Source organism: Eubalaena glacialis, chromosome 10 (assembly GCF_028564815.1).
Source record: "Eubalaena glacialis isolate mEubGla1 chromosome 10, mEubGla1.1.hap2.+ XY, whole genome shotgun sequence".
NCBI lineage: Eukaryota > Metazoa > Chordata > Mammalia > Artiodactyla > Balaenidae > Eubalaena > Eubalaena glacialis.
The window spans coordinates 83,404,549-83,421,499 of NC_083725.1; the positions used below are offsets into that span (position 1 = coordinate 83,404,549).

General features: G+C 39.0%; 1 protein-coding gene across 4 annotated transcripts in view; it reads right to left on the minus strand.

The window, feature by feature from the left end:
• HPS5 (HPS5 biogenesis of lysosomal organelles complex 2 subunit 2) overlaps nt 1-16,951 on the minus strand; it is a 45,066-nt gene that overhangs the window by 23,703 nt on the left and 4,412 nt on the right. For 2 of the 4 annotated variants that reach the window (XM_061201515.1, XM_061201516.1), the window contains 12 exons: nt 16,428-16,542; nt 15,662-15,825; nt 13,824-13,934; nt 13,589-13,653; nt 12,936-13,128; nt 11,480-11,613; nt 7,726-7,938; nt 6,985-7,056; nt 3,025-3,113; nt 1,803-1,981; nt 1,201-1,359; nt 411-597 (listed from right to left, as the gene is read on the minus strand). In XM_061201515.1, the coding sequence (XP_061057498.1) occupies nt 411-597; nt 1,201-1,359; nt 1,803-1,981; nt 3,025-3,113; nt 6,985-7,056; nt 7,726-7,938; nt 11,480-11,613; nt 12,936-13,128; nt 13,589-13,653; nt 13,824-13,934; nt 15,662-15,769 (1,510 nt within the window). In that variant the 5' untranslated portion in view covers nt 15,770-15,825; nt 16,428-16,542. Of the gene's footprint in view, nt 1-410; nt 598-1,200; nt 1,360-1,802; nt 1,982-3,024; nt 3,114-6,984; nt 7,057-7,725; nt 7,939-11,479; nt 11,614-12,935; nt 13,129-13,588; nt 13,654-13,823; nt 13,935-15,661; nt 15,826-16,427; nt 16,543-16,810; nt 16,863-16,951 lie in introns of those variants that run through there. The other 2 variants (XM_061201517.1, XM_061201514.1) reach the window with 2 other exon arrangements.

Sequence of the window (16,951 nt, forward strand, 5' to 3'; positions counted from 1 at the left end):
TTCTCAACAGTTCAGTCACAGGAATACTTGAACATCGAAAAGTGAAGGCAATGACCACCAAAAGTGTAGTAATTTTTCATTCCGAATGGAAAATAATTTGGTTAGGATAAAATCGTTCCACTCTTTTGGTTAATGACCTCCTTTCTTAACCTTTCCAGCACTTTCATGCATGATAATAATTAGGTACTTTACCAATGTTAGCTTAAACAGGAGGGGAAAAAAAACCCAACTAAACATAAATCCATTCTTCTAATGGTGAACAGATCAATAGGTCTGGATGGAAAGTCTAACAACTTAATAAAATTATTAACACCTTGTAGAAAACTCTATGCATGAGATAATCTTGGCAAACAGAAGTCACAGAAAATAACTGCTTCACATCAGCAACCAATAAAAGACACATTCCTCACCTTCATTTCCATGTGAGCCACAACACTGATCTGGTTGGTCCTCTTCTTGATGTGAGGTGAATTCTTTAAGTCTCTCATCTTCTGAGAGGGTTTGGCTGTGAAGGGAACAAGAGTCTTCATCTGACTGACTGCCTCTTCTACTATTAATGATACGATAAATACCAGAGTCCAAGATGCTGAAACTTTCCTAAAAAGAAAAAGAATTAAAGAAAAGTTAAACTTTTATAACACGATATAGCTTTTTAAGAGAAAAATCAACACTAAAAGAAACAAGTCATTAACGACAATTATGGCTTATTAGAACAAAATGGTGAGCAAGGTCTAGGCTCCTGGCAGCCAGGTCCCTCTCACCTGCTCATGGCATCATGCTACCATATTTCTCTAGCGGGTCTCCATGAAGTCTGGCTGTGAGAACGTGAGAATGTGAGAATGTGAGAATGAGGATTAAATGAGACAATCCTGAGCTGCACTGAGACTCAAGCTGGCATGAAGCATCTGAAATCACATATTAGGGGTAACTTAACTTGTTCTGGAAGCTATATGAGGTATATTTTCAAACAGAATATAATAAACAATAACAAAACAAAATGCGGCTCTAAGACACACCTAAATGAAGGCTTCATAAGGTTGTCCAACAGCTGAAAGAAAGCCCCCTCTTCACCACCACCCCAAACAATATACAACATGGAAAGGAAGGTAAGTTTTGGGATCCTACAGGTAAATGAGTACAACCTAATGTAGAACAATCTTACTGTACAGCAAAACCCTTTTTAAAAGTGAGAATACCTACATGTGATGAAATGGAGCTTCTTCTACTGCTACAAGCTGAATCCAAAGGTTCACATTTTAAGATCAATTCTTCCAGTTGGGAAATCAGATCACCATAGGTTGTTAAGTCCAGCTGAGATTTCAAATGTTCCAATTTATCTATAGTCAGAGTTTTTCTTCCCTAATAAAAGGATAAGTAGAACCAATAGGAGAGCTTTCTGTTTGTAACTAAATCTATATTCAAATGGCCAATACATTGAAAGAGGTCTAACATAGAACATAAAACCTCAAAGGTGCTTTAAAAGGGCTTTAAAAGCTAGTAAAAGACTTAATAAGAATTCTCTTAGGAATTAAGAATTTAGAGTTACTGTACATATAATAATTTCACTTAAAACAAGGCCTGAAATTCAAATAAATTTGTGGGTAAATTTGATTTTTTTAAATGGAAAGTATACAGTTTTTCTCACCCCCCCATCCCCACTCCAGATTTATCTGTCATGCTTCCTTTGGGGATTTACTGCTGCTTCATCTGCAGGCTAATAAAGACAAGCAACTGTGTAGCACAATCCTGCAAGCTAGAATGGTTTTAACAACCCAGATGAACATGTAAGCTTTCTGACTCACTCTGCTGGCGATGACAGAATTCTGGAAAAGACAGCAAGTTTGAGCAGCCAGGTTCCACAGGCCTCTCCTTAGCAGGCGTTCCACACAACGTTCCACAGATAACAGGGAAAGATGGGAGACCTTCCCATTTAGGTGCAAACAGAACAGCTCATTCTTCCAGACAGCCACATCCTGAATATCTACAAAAACCACAGGGGTGAACACACAGGACATTAACCAAGTACTCCTTTTCCATTTTTGCGATGGCTGAAATTATTCTAATAAATTCATTTTCTAGATAGAGTTTGGCTTGATTGAATTTCATCTCTATTTTTATACTTGCATTTCAATGAAGAAATCATATCTTAGACACTATTCTTTTAAAAAAGATCAAGAATAAAAGATACAGAGAAAGAAACATCTCTCTGATCTAAAATTCTGTTTTTAAAAATGCTATTTTTTGTGAAAAGAAATTGCGACTTTAAAAGAGGGCACTTCGGAGGCCAGACTATCACACTTCTGAGTTACAAATCTGATACCTGTAACAGATTTCAGTGCAGTGTGTAAATCAACAAACTGTTCGTGAAAAAACACCTGTCTTGGCAGAACACCATGAAATGACCTAAAAAACTAGTTTTCACGGGACACCCTTAGGAAGCTTAATTCACGAGAAATCAATGTTGGTCAGATCAGTAAGTAATGGTTCCTTCATCTTTTTTATGTTTTTACAAAGTAGAAAATGACTCAAAAGTCAAGATACACTCTCTGAGCAGTCATGCTAAAAATGCTAGATTTATTTCCTCCATTTCTGGTTTAAACCAGAAGAATATAGAGATTGACTTTCTCTGCCTCAGCCACATAAAATGGCTATTGTTCCCACAAGGACTTTTCAATCCTAAATTATTAAGACACAAAACAGGAGTTAAAGCACGACTTCTAACAGGGATAAAGATTCAGGGTAAGTAGAGGAAAAAAATTAACCCATTCAATCCTTAGCAGTGGTTGCTAATATTTAAGAATAAATGAAAATTGTATTTAAAATAACTAAATAACTATACATAGATTCACAAATGTGTACTTTGTAAGTACCTTATAATGGGATACATCTATGATGTTAATCTTTAAAAGAAATGTCACCTCATTCTATTTTCTACTTCTTACACTGCAAAAGAATCCTCCTACAATAATTAAATCTTTCACAAGCATGCGATTAAAAATTACATAGGAAGAAAAACACAATTACCCTTGACTTCACTCCAAAGAAGAACTTGAACATTCTGAGGAAGGAAAATATAAATTCCTCTTTCTGTCCAAGTCAGCACACAGTGCTCACTGCAAGAGAACATGGAAGAGGTCAAGAGAATTCTAGTTTGCTCGGAATCAGAAGTTTATAATTCCCTGATTTCAGACCCTCACATTAGCTATTAAAGCAAAATCAGCCTGTACAAAGAAAACACAACAGTTGATCCAGCCAATCACGTCCTATCACCTCTTTTCTGTCTGTAACAACAGGCCAGTAAAAGATAGCATAATATGACACCAAAGTGGGAAAAATTCAGATACACGAAATACCTTCTAGAAAAATAAAAGGCTGGTATCTTACCTGACGTTTGTTAATCTAAACTTCCCATATCTGGTATGACATCTAAAACAAAGACTAAACATCACATCTAACCACTAATCACTGCTCTAGTGAGCCACTTTTAGGGAGGTTAATATATATATATTTTTTCATGTGTTTATTTATTTATTTATTTTTGGCTTCATTGGGTCTTTGTTGCTGCACGCGGGCTTTCTCTAGTTGCGGCGAGCGGGGGCTACTCTTTGTTGTGGTGTGTGGGCTTCTCGTTGCAGTGGCTTCTCTTGTTGCGGAGCACGGGCTCTAGGCCCGCGGGCTTCAGTAGCTGTGGCTTGCGGGCTCTAGAGCGCAAGCTCAGTAGTTGTGGCGCACGGGCTTAGTTGCTCCGTGGCATGTGGGATCTTCCTGGACCAGGGCTCGAATCGTGTCCCCTGCGTTGGCAGGCGGACTCTTAATCACTGCGCCACCAGGGAAGTCCCAGGGAGGGTAATATTTTGATGTCCTTAGTTGTATGTGGGCAATAAAAGGTTGAAAACTACCAGTCAACTATGGGAGTTTATTTTTTTCATTAAAGGCTATACCTATATTATCTAACCTTGTAGCACCTCATCAAGATAGGAGTGTTATCCCTATTTTATAAAAAAGAAAAACTGAAGCCCAAAGAGATAAACAACATGTTGAAGGCCATTCAGCATGAATACAGAAGAGTCAGAATTTATACCACGGACTGTCTGGCTCCAAAACCTGGACTTTTTTCTCCATACCTCACCGAAGCTACTTCCACCCTCATTTATCCTCACTGACCTACCCACTGTTATCTGGAATCCTGATCATTCCACTTAACTACATTCTTGGAAAGTCACAGATCTCCTAACTGCCAAACCCAATAACCTACTTTCTCATTTTCCTTCTTGATCCCCAAGCAGAGGCCAACCCTGCAGACTGTTCCTTCCTTCCTGAATCTCGCCTTCCTAGACTCTGGACACTACTTCTTGGTCCACCTTCCTTTCCAGTCCTCTGGTACTCTCCATCTCTGCTCATCTCCCTCTGTACTCCTTTGCTCATATATCTCATTTACTCTCTCGAGGCTGCTATTATTTTTTTATACACCACTGGTAATCCCCGGTTAGAGCATTCCCCATATAACATTCTCATTCTAGCCACCACTTAAGCATCAGCAGCGGTTCTACTGCCCTTTGAAATCCTCCCCGACAGCCCACAGCACTCTCCCTCCTGCACGCAACCTATTTCTCGTCAACCCCGCTCAAACGGCACTTCATCATGTACTGCACTGTCACAACTCTTACTTTTTATTGTTGTTAAACATTTTCTAGAAATAAACTACATCTCTCCAACAAACTATAATCTTGAGAACAGGGACTTTTTTTTAAGCTTATGCCTCCAAGAGTACTAAAAAAGGTTATCATGTGGCGATGAAACTAAGGGCAATATTTAACAGGAATTCGGTCCTCACACAAATATTAAACATTTTGCCAATATAAGATCAGATCACTGTCCCTGTGGGAAAGTAATCTTTGTCACAAAGAAGGAAGAAATGGTCAGAATCCTAGTCCAAAATAAGTAAAATTGGAAGGCTGCCTTTAGGAGCCAGAGGGGAAAAAAACCCCAGAGGCCAGAAGATCCCTGAATAAAGAGATACAGGATCAGGATTTTGACACTGAACTTGACATTCAGCTTGGAAAGATTCCTTAAGAACAGGTGGGGGGTGGAGGGGACTAATATCAGAGCTGAGACTTGGTAATTTACACACCCCTCATCCCATTCCCCTTCACTGATAATAAACAGACAGGGACATAAGCCTAACAACATTGTTTAAAAAGTTAAGGAAGAGAAAGTGACACCAGTGTACCCCAAAGAAAATGAAGCATACAAATTTGCTTCCCCGTAGAATTTGTGGGTGTACCAGTGAAGGTTACCATAACACAAGTGTACACATGGGAAAAAAAGTAAAGAAAAGCCCTCTTACTCACGTTTTTTCAAAAAAATCTTTGTGAAACTCTTTACTTTAGCCATTATTTGAGAACCTTCTATGTGCCTAGCACTGTGCCCATAGCAAAGGAGTTGACAATCTGGTACTGGGATGGATATTCATAGTACAGTGAAACAGGGTGGTGACAGAGAAATGAACAAGATGTGACAACAGTGCAAGCGAATAAGTGTCTAACGTGAGCCACTGGAGGAGTCAGTAAAAGCTTCAAAGTGGCATTAATTATTGCTGAAGCTGAGGAGTAGGCAGAGCCAGATCATGCAGGGCTTTGTCTGCTATGGCAGGAACTTGTATGGGAGCTTTAAATAGTTTAACTCAAAGGAAAAACACTACCAGGAGAACCAAGCAGACTGGCCTTGCCATTAGAAAACATACTCCTGGGTAGGGGACTTCCCCACACCCCACATATCACACCATAGCCAACAAATGTTAAGTGTCTATGATGTGCCAGGCATTATGCCAAACACTGAGAATAACACAGTGAACAAAACAGACATGAAGCCCTCAAGGGCCTTACTGTCTAGGAGTAAGAGAGGCATAAATACTGTTTGAATATGTAATTATAAACTGTGATAAGTGCCGTAAAGAAAGAGTTTTTAATACGCTTTATCTAACTATGGGCAAATAAATAGTTGTCTTTCTCCAGTAACTTTTAGGATGAATTATGGACTTGTGAAAGAGTTATACTGTTAACAATTTATTTTCAAATATTGCATTGTAGGTAGTGTGACATACACATACGTTAGTTAGGGGCAGTTAGTTAACATTTCAAGTGTTTTTTAAAATTACATTCAAAGCACGGTTAGTTAGCCTTTGAAAGAACTCGATCAGGAGCCAAACTCCAGAGTACCCTATACCAGCTCTAAATAACATTCTCTGAATCTGCATTAGGGATCTTATTAATTAGCCTAAGAGATATTAGAAATAATATTCTGCTGTTGAAATAAGAAGGGTTCAAGACACACAGATTGACTGGAAATCATACACTGGTACGCCCATGCTTGTAGAACAAGTTGTAAGAACTGGCAAGCCCAGCAGTTGATAGCTTTAAGTGGCACTCTGTGCTGCCACTTAATAGTGGACTTTTTTGTACCTAATCCAACTAGAAGGCTAGCTGAACTCGGATGTTAGAATATGGCTGGCTGGATCCACCCTGAGCAGATCTTTCGTGCAAAGTACCTGAAGAATAGACAGCTGCATTTCACCAAGCTTACAAGAACAAGTTCTACAACTGCTTTTGTGCCTGCCTGCTAAGAAACATACATATGCAGCAGACTTCAGTCTGAGACTTGCTTTCATTGGAATATCCCACTAGGGAGAGGAGGTTATGAAAGAATGTGTATCTACAGCTCTGAGCTCTATTTGTCAAAAGTTCTCAACAACTGTGAAGTGTCCAACTGGTTTAGGCCAGTTCAAAACAGAAAGGGAAGCATATTTCTATGCTTTTTTTCATTCCTCTTATATGTAGAACACTTCACATAACACAGTCATTTCCTAATTTTCTAAAAATGATTTAGTACAAAAACAAACTTGAAAAACTAACCGCCTTGAACAAGAAACAAAGAGGAAAAGTTAAGTGTTCATTTTTTTTTAAAGGATCGAAGGGAGAAACTTACCTAAGATGTAAGAGTTTGGGGAAAGACAAAGACTGGGAGGATCCAACCGTATGATCATACTGAGGTTCTGATCTAGGAAGTAAACATGATTAATGATTTAATCAAAATATAAAAGTATCTTTTTCCCTATATAGGAAAATTTCTGCCTCCAAAACAAATTCAAGAGCCTAACTGCATTTGCCTTTATTTTTTATTTTTTTAACAGAAATGTGTTTGGTTGTTTTTTTTTTTTTTTAATCAATTAATTAATTTATTTTTATTTTTGGCTGTGTTGGGTCTTCGTTTCTGCGCGAGGGCTTTCTCTAGTTGTGGCAAGCAGGGGCGCGGTGCGCGGGCTTTCATCGCGGTGCGCGGGCCTCTCACTATTGCGGCCTCTCTTGTTGCGGAGCACAGGCTCCAGACGCGCAGGCTCAGTAGTTGTGGCTCAAGGGCCCAGTTGCTCCGCGGTATGTGGGATCCTCCCAGACCAGGGTTCGAACCCGTGTCCCCTGCATTAGCAGGCAGATTCTCAACCACTGCGCCACCAGGGAAGCCCCATTTGCCTTTATTGAATTCGCTTTAAGCATATGAAAGATAATTGATTAAAGACTTTTTGGTGTCTCTCAATCTTTTAATAAAAATTCTACTTCACTCTTAAAAGGCATGATAAAATCTTTAACACATGTAGAATATCAGAGGTTTCAAACCAAATCCTCCCTGTAAGTTCCTCAAATACTCCCTACTGGCCATACAAATCATTACCTTAGATTAATCACAGGAAGAGGTGGTGATGAGAGGAGTTTCTTAAACTGATGTGTACTTATAACTTCTCCATCAAAGTTCACTTCCCACATCCTGGAGCCAGGGCGAGCACAGTATATTAGGGGCTGCTGGCCGGCAGAACATCTTCCAGGGCAGAAACAAGCTCCGTATTCTCCATCTCTTTCCTTGTTTCCAATTTTCCAAAATTTTTCTCTAATACCCGACCCCCGCAGAAAAGAGAAAGCATGTTTACTCACAAAAAAGTCAAAAGCAATGGCACTACATATCGGCATGGTCATAATAACCCCACCCACAATGTCCTCTCTCTCCTCATATTAGCAATTTACTGGAAAGAACAACAGAATGGAAAGGTCAAAATAGGGTTCTAGCTCTGATTTGCCATTAACTATTTCTGTTACAGAAAGCAAATGACTTCAAGTTAGTACTCAGTTTATTATCCACAGAATGTGAACGCTCTTTTCAAAACTAAAAAGTAAGTGCTACCAAACCATTTCCTACATCCTTAAATCCTACTGACTGCTTCCCAAATCACCTTGTTCTTCGGCCACTCCATGGAGGCTACTGATCTACCCTGTCTCCAGGCCACTCCTCTGCCACATATACCCAATAGATGCCTCACTCTTTCCTCAAAATGCTAAGTCCTTCTGAAAGTCTGTACCTTGGAACATTCTGTTCCCTGAGGGTTACATGAGCTAGATATATAAAAGAACTGCATATACAAAACTGCCTGAGAACATGGAAGGTGAGAATGAGGATATCTCTTTCCAAACACTCCTTTACTTATTCTTCATAAATTAACTCCACCATTCCTCCTCTGACAGACTTCCCTGACCCCTATAAGCAGAACAATATGCTTCCCATGCTATGTTTTTAAAGCATTCACCACATTATACATGGTAGTTGTGTCTATTTGAACAGTAGATTATGACTTTCTTCAGGACAAACGTCATTTCTTTTTCCTCTTTAGTTGAATTCCCAGTGCACAGCACAGTACCTGGCCCACAGAAAGCACTCAATGCCTTGTAGTGCTCCGTACACTCAAACTCTTTATTTGGACAATGGCCTGATATGGTCTCTAGCATGAACTTACTACGTGACCTTAGATAATTCAATAAATATCTCTGTACTTATTTGCTTTATGAATAAAATATAGCTTCAGCTTTACTAGAAGAATATGGATGTGAAAGTGCTTTAAAATGTATACAGAACAATACAAGAAGTTACGGTTTTATTACCTATGTTCCTTATTTGGGCAATAAAATATATTTCTTGCTTATTTCACATCCTCTATGGTGCTTAAAAACAGTGCTACTAATTCAGAGGAGTGCAATAAATATTTCCTGAGTAAACCAATACAGTCAACTCATTCTCATTTGTATGCTCACTAATCTTGCTTTCCACATTTTCAAACGACATGTGACAGGCACAAGGCTAGGTATTTCCTATACATTATCTTAGTTAATCCTTAAAACTATCTCTACATTCTGGATGGGGAAACTGACATTTGGCAAGGTTTAAGAAGCGGCAGAACTAGAACTTGAAACCATATTGTCAGGCTCCCTTATCCAATGTTCTCTCTACTACAATATAATTCTTGTTTCTGTTTGTTCTATTTCCTCCTGGGATCCACCCCGTTCATTAACAATACTGACAGAAAGTAGCAGGAAAAGCAAACTCATATCTCACTTTGGTTAGTTATTAGGAGCCCTTGTTTAAAAAAGAAAAATGCTTCTTTGTTTGGAAGGGAATATACCTTGAAACGAAACTTAAAAACATACATAAAATTTTTCAATTATTGTACTATCCATGTACCCCCAAACTGAATTCTAGCTAACAAAGTAGGCACTTCTAAAACATGTTATTTTTGCAGTTAGTCATTCTCATAACCAACTCTAGCCACAATCCTGTAAAATGGGAGTATAAATGATTAGCAACTGTACTGCACACAGGGAAAAATAAGCCTCCACTTATTTAGCTCTTTATACCATTTCACTAGATTCTCAAAACAACCCCAATAAGGTGTTCATTCAATTCAGTGTTCTAACCACTTGTCAGAATTTCAGCCAAATTTCTGAATTGGGCTGTTTGATAAACTCGAAAACCTATAGATGAAGAATATTTAAGAAATTTGTGAAGCTAACAAATATTTTACCAAAATCTCAAGGATGGATTTAATGGCCAAAGGTCCAATGTCAAAGAATATACTAGAGGTAACTGAGGTAACAGGAAAGGCACAAAATCAAGACAGAAGGATTCTAGTCTGCCTCCTCCCAGCTGCATGATGTGAGGCAAGCTCTATCACTCACTAGGCTTTCTGATCTGCAAAAATGAAAGAGTGACACTACACGATCTCCAGTTCTGTAAGTCTAACTTCATCACCAATCTACAGTCTGAAATAAGTCAGAACCGAGTACACCATCCTTCCTACTAATTCTATGTAAACTGATCCTTTGCATCAAAGCCTTGCCCCTCTGCTGTACAGCTAGGTTCTCTGACACCAGACATCTGCAACCTACTATTACTGGTCTCCTTCCCACATACCTTTCTCATCCCAAGAAAATAAAAACAAAGTGCATCCTCTCCTCATCCTTCCCTCTACTAACCCTGACAGTCAGCATACATTCCTTCAAAACTTTTGGAATCCAGTCTCCTACTTTCTAGAATAGCAGTCTTCTAACTGAGATACAAGAACCCCTGGAAAAACATAAAAAGTTTCCAATCCTGAATAGTTCTAAGGGAATCAATTTCCAAACCCTGATTTTCTACATGTACACTTTCTTAAAATGATCTGAGAACCCACGTACTTAATTAGTGTGACATTTAAGACTGTCACTCTCCATGTGGTGCTAATTTACCAACGTGATCTCCCACGACTCCCCTACTCAAGCCAGAGGACACATTTTGGAATATGCCTAATTCTTTCTCACTTTTCCCCCAAGAGGCTGTTCCTTCCTGCTAGAATATCCTATCCCCTCTTACCTCTCTTCCTTCAAACTTCACCTATTAAATATCCTCAACAAATTACTGAAGCTGGCTAGTGGGCTCACAGTGGTTTATCATGCAATTCTCTCTTCTTTTGTGTGTGCTCAAAATTCTCCACAATAAATTTTTAACAGAGGGGCTGGGTCCTGAGGAATATGGTAGCTGGACAGGGCCAATGGAGGGGGAAAAAAATGCCCAGTGAATATTTCCCTGTGGTGAGAATGGCTGAAGAACTTAAACACAGCAATACACAACATTCATTTCAAACCATTTCCTATTCTGTTCTGGTATTTCACAGCTACCGCCAATATACTCCTTTGCCATTCATTGGACCTTTGGTTCCACTGTTGAGATTTCATTAAATATCTGTCAGCTTCATAAAGTTCTTATTTTTCATCCAATTTTACCCTATAGTAAAATTCTATTAAATACACAACAAATTTCAACAACAACAAACTCAATCAAGGAAGACTTCCCAATTCCCCATATAGAAACAGGCCTTTGTTCAGTCTTCCCTCATGACACTTAGACCAGGCTTCTTGGTAGTGTTAACTGAATATTTGTCTTAGTCACCCATTGGACTATGTCACTCTCCTCCACCTCCTCTCTACTCACTAACATCAGCTTGCACACAGCTGGTTCCTTATTAATATCTGTATAACTGAATTGAGGGGTTTGGGCGAGATGACTTCTAAGTCCCTTCCAGTTCTAAAATTCTGTATTTCCAATGACTCACGGTTAGTCAATATACCTCTCAGTATCACACAAGAAGCATCGAGTAAGTGAAGATATAAGTAATCTTCCATCCAAATAATCTAACTGGACAACACAGGAGTCAACTGTTGTTATTGTCTGAACAGGAAACATCACAAAGGCAGCAGCCGCCTAAAGGGGATGTGACAAGGAAATAAAGTTGATTTATCTTTACGTATACACATATCCCCTTCTCTTTACCTTTTACATGAAAACAGCTTAGACAGCAAAATTAAAACTTTAAATGGGCCAAAATTAATTTGCCTGTTAGAATATCAAGTTTCGCTCATTTAAGTTTCGTGAAATAATTTGCTACATAACTGCAGAAGAGAATTCTTAAGGCTCTGTTTGTGATTATCTATTCTTAGAAGTTGAGAAGAAAAAGATGAAGCAAGTTTTAGAATATGTGAGACAATTTTTCACCTGTAGACAGTACTTCTCCCTTTGGAAAAAAGACAAATTAGAGCTATAATAAGTGTAGAATTCCAACTGTATATCAAAAATATGTTAGGAACCAAGTAGTAACCTTGATGGGTCATCATGAATATTTAATTAATACATCAAGAATATTCTGATGTGTTGATTAAAATAACTTAGCCAATAGTAGTTAGATCTCTTCTTCTCTACCAGGATCCTACATGCAAATAAGCCAATGAGAGACAAGCTCCCCATTTCTGATATAATAGCTTTGGAGGAGAGGGACAGCGAGGAGCAGGTTGGCTCTGCCTTAATGACAGACTGGAGCATTCTGTTAGGGTAACTTGAGACTCAACTTTTCTACTCCAACAACTGTGGCAGGAAGCCTGGGGACCCACAGTGTTTAGCACAATCCAGGAGGTGTCTTTAAGATTCCATTCACAACAAGTTACATCCATCCCGAGAAAATATACCTAGACCCATTAGTTTCTTCTAACCAGGGACCAGGAGAATAGGACCCTGGGCAATTGGTACCATTTCTATGTTTGCCATTTTATTCACACAACTAATAAACAGGCATCTTTTCTTTGTTCTTTCTTTCCTTTTTGTTTTTGGCTGCGCCACGTGGCATGCGGGATCTTAGTTCCCCGACCAGGGATCGAACCTGTGCTCCCTGCATTGGGATCACACAGTCTTAACCACTGAATCGCCAGGGAAGTCCAGCCATCTTTTCTTTCTTAACAGCCTAGTATTAAAGAATGTTTTACTTAAATGAGCCATGCAGGTGAATTATGGAGTAATATAATAGACAACTGCAAATTACTGAAGTTAGCTCACAGAAGCCATTCTGTAACAGTGTCAAGCTAAACCAGGGTACCATATGTACTACATGCAAACAAGTCTTCTCAAAATTCAGTCTGAGCTCTAGATCAGTCCCCAAGAGATACAGTAGGTCAAATTGTGTCCTTTAATTGAAATTCTGTAAGACAACACCTTATATCTCACCTGCATACACAAAGAACTGGACTGGTTCTCACCTTTGCTTGTTTAGAAGTGTTGAGTTTGATGGCAGAAACTTTCCCCACATGATCACCTATAAAAACTCTAAGAATAGCTGTATCCCAACAGAGAGCTGTAACTTTTTGGCCTTTGTGTTCTGAAGACACATAAATTCGTTCTGGTTTCCCACGACGCTCTTGATTTAATTCCCAAACAACTACAAGACCCTGACTGCAAGAATTGAGACACAAAAGCAAATTTTTGGCAATGGTGAAAAAGGTACAATTTCAATGCATCACAATATCAACTATATTAAATATATAAGCAAATTCTTATTCTTCAGAAAAGAGGAAGCAGAAAGCCAAGGTATTAATTTCCTTGCTTTAGTCCACCAATCCAATATAATAGGAGAACTTAGATGTTCTACATTATCCCTGTTACCTTTCTCTTTTAAGGTCACAGAAATGTTGTTTTCTCATATTAGCGTTTTCCACAGACCCTAGGGTGACCAACTGTCTGTCCTGGTTTGCTTGCGTCTAAGAGGTTTCCTAGGACACGGGACTTTCAGTGCTAAAACAGGGTCAGGCCCAGGCACACTGGGATGGCTGGTCACCCTAACAAACACACAACTACATTTGTCAACTTCAAATGCATTTGGAAAAGATCAGACAGTTTTAGAACAGTTTCTTACCTGGTAGCCACAGCAACATAATCATCATCATGTAAACAACAGGCAACCTGAGAAATTGCACCTTCCTAGAGCACAAAAGGAAAAATATTAGGCAGCTCCTCAAAAATGGGTAATTTTTTACTTTTAAATCTCAAGTTTTACCTTCTTTTAGTCCAAATGATCATTGATAATGGAGAAATTCGAATTTATGAAAGATACTCCGGATGGTACATGACAGGGCTACCCTTAATCTTACCCTGTGTGAAAGAAAAAGCCTGTGCTTCCATCCTTCTTTCTGAATGAGATTGAGTCCTCCTCCTGAACTGCCCAAAGCCAACCATTTTCGAGACACAGCTATGCTCGTGCACTAAAAAACATGGCAACAGACAAGTGTGAAACTGTCACAGTCATTTAACAAATAAACTATCTACTGGAGATAAATACTGAGGATCTGTGTCAGGTTCCTCCCCGCACCCGACCCACCCACCCAGTTAGACACCACATCATGGCACTCAAGCTCTTATTCTAGATAGTGAAAGATACAGAAGAAAGAACATTTTGGTTTTAAATTTTTAATTGAATCTCAAAATTGCTGAATAGGCTCAATTGTATAAATGAGTAATTTTCCCTTGGCAAAAGCCAGTTACTAGCCCATTCATCTTCTGTGCAATTCAGCTAGGTCATTCCAATACTGACCACAATGATGGAAGATCAAGTAAGTCTCTAGGGGATAAAGCAACCACTTTAATCATCTGCTCACATAAATCACTTCTAGTCTGTATAATCAGCACAAAATGTCCACAGCTTTGAGAGCAAGTGAGACTGCAGAGGACACAAATGCAAGTCACTGTACTATTACGTCTCCCCACACCTTCAGCCTCCTGATTCTTCTCCTTACCCACCAGAGAAAGCTGTGGCCCGGCTGTGCCCAATACCCTGTGACAAAAATTATTGGTTGGTGAACGAACAGGCATTCCCAATCCTCTTCGACCTTGTTACTTTCTACCGTAGAAGCTGGAAAACCTAAATCTTCACTTACCCAGTTTCTTTTGCAGCTAGGGGGAGCCCTGTGACTCAAATCCAGCTAATAAGACTAAGCCCTACTGGGGCTTCCCGGAAAGCTTTGCCCTCCCAGATAAATGGCCGAAGCTGAAGAAAAAAAAGCCTTTGTTCTCGGCCACCTCTTTCTTGCTTGAGATGCTAATGGATACATCAAGACTGGAGCCAGGACACTTATCTTGCAACTGTGACCAACAGTCAATATACAGATGATGGTAGAACAGGAAAGATGGAGAGCCTGGGTCCTAAGGAATATCAAACGCCACTACACTAAACCCAGAAACGATAACCTCCAACCAGGTTATAAACACCTTTACTGCTTAAGCTATTATTGAGAAGGTTTTCTGTCACTTGCAGCTAAAAAACGTCTGATATCAACCCTCATAATTGTTGGCCATATTACTTTGCCTATTACTTCCTATTCTCCCTTTGCTCAGAGGCTAGAAAGGTGCTTTGGGGTGGGAACAAAAGGATAAGAATGAAATTATTTGGGAACTGGTTATGAAACTGTTCTTTACCATGTTATTCCTGAGTTTATCAAACGAACTCAGGGTTTGAGGGAAGCACATACTCCTTCCCACAGAGCTAATTTTTAGCTAATTTTGTAAAACTAATTTTTAGCTCTGTTCCCTAAAACAGAGGGGGTACATCAAACTCCTTGTTTTGGAACGAACTTAGTTTAATAGCAATGGTTCGTGTTGCTCAAAATGCAATGGGGTATACTCATTTATACTATTTTATTTTCAATTGAATACATTACTTTCTGAGAGAAGACAGCAAGATTAGAGGCGGGAAAATTCAGTAATCTACATCATAGTTTCCAAGGATGGGAAAGAAGAATTCAAACGATTGCTTCAAAAATAAATCAAGAAAGCGCTATGAACATACTACTTCTATGTGAGGTATTACTAGCACAGGTAAGAACACCCAAGATTCTATAAAACATAAAGAACGGGGTGGGGGGGGGCATGTAACCTAAAGCACACAAAAATATGAACGTGAAAATAAAACTGATATAAGGATCAAGAAAATCACCTTTAGACGAGTGGAGTCCAGCCTCAGGGCTGAAAGTAATGGATCCAGAGACTCAAATTCTGCAAGAACATGGTTGTAGGACTCTGGTATCACTGGCACGAAAGTCATTTACCCAGAAAGATGAAACTACGTTGAGGGATAGGCACAGTATTCCTGAATAAAACCTGCAAAAATATAATTTAAGAAGTTCACCACTCCTTCCCTGGAGAAAACAGGGAAACATGAGAAAGGGACATGGATCCTTATTCTGGAGCTCCTTGGCATCTAGGTGGAAAGAAAACACACACAGGTGACATTATAGGTGACCATCACCTTGTACTGATTATTCCCTGACTCCTAAAACTCCCAGAGAATGAAATCCAGATTCTCAAGGCTCTCCACAATCCTATCCCACTCTATTTACCTAACAGTGTGAACAGGTAGAATAGACGCTTGCAGGATATAAGGGGAAATTTTGTCAAGCTCCTCTGTGGTAAAATAGCAGCTCCAGCTGCAATTCTTTGAGCTGTAAATCTTCTGTTTTTAAGTCTCTTGTTAAATTCAATGGTTATCAGCCCACATTTTAACCGTGCTTAATAGGAAAGGGCCTCTGGATAGCTTTCTCCAGCCTGTGAATAAGTGAAAAGTCAGGCGTGGGGAATTAGCGCAGAAAGAGGAATAAGAGCTTCAATAAGAGGCCTGATAGGAAAGAATAGGAATAAGAATACAAGGTATCAAATGCCAACTACCCAGTGAAGACTTTGTAAACTAACACAAGAGTTCTTACCTGTTCAACAACTCTCAAGTGTACTTTTTTGTCAAATTATACCAGCTTCCAGAAGAAAGCAGAATTTAAGAAAATTCTATCCATTAATTTTAACTTTTCCTCAATCCTCTGTTACCTACCAAATTGAGAATAAAAAACAAATACTACAAAAAAATTCAGAAACAATTGTTTATGCTTAATTGTTTTTAATTTATACTTTGTGGTTTCAATTTTTTTTTTTCAGAAACACATGTATTCACTCACTCATTTATTCAACAAATATATACTTAGCACCAACTATGTGCCAGGCATTGTTCTAGGTCCCAGAGATAAAACAGAGGACAAAACAAAGTCCTAACGTTCATGGAGCACACTTTCCAGAGGCAAACCATATATAAACTTACAATACGTTTTACTGCATACACATAATATAGTCTTATTTTCTGCTGGTAATACGGTTCTTAATACAGCTGATCTCTGCAAGGAGAATGGTGTTCTGAAAAAAACAAAATTCTTTAGTAGTCCTCCTATACTCAAATATTTGA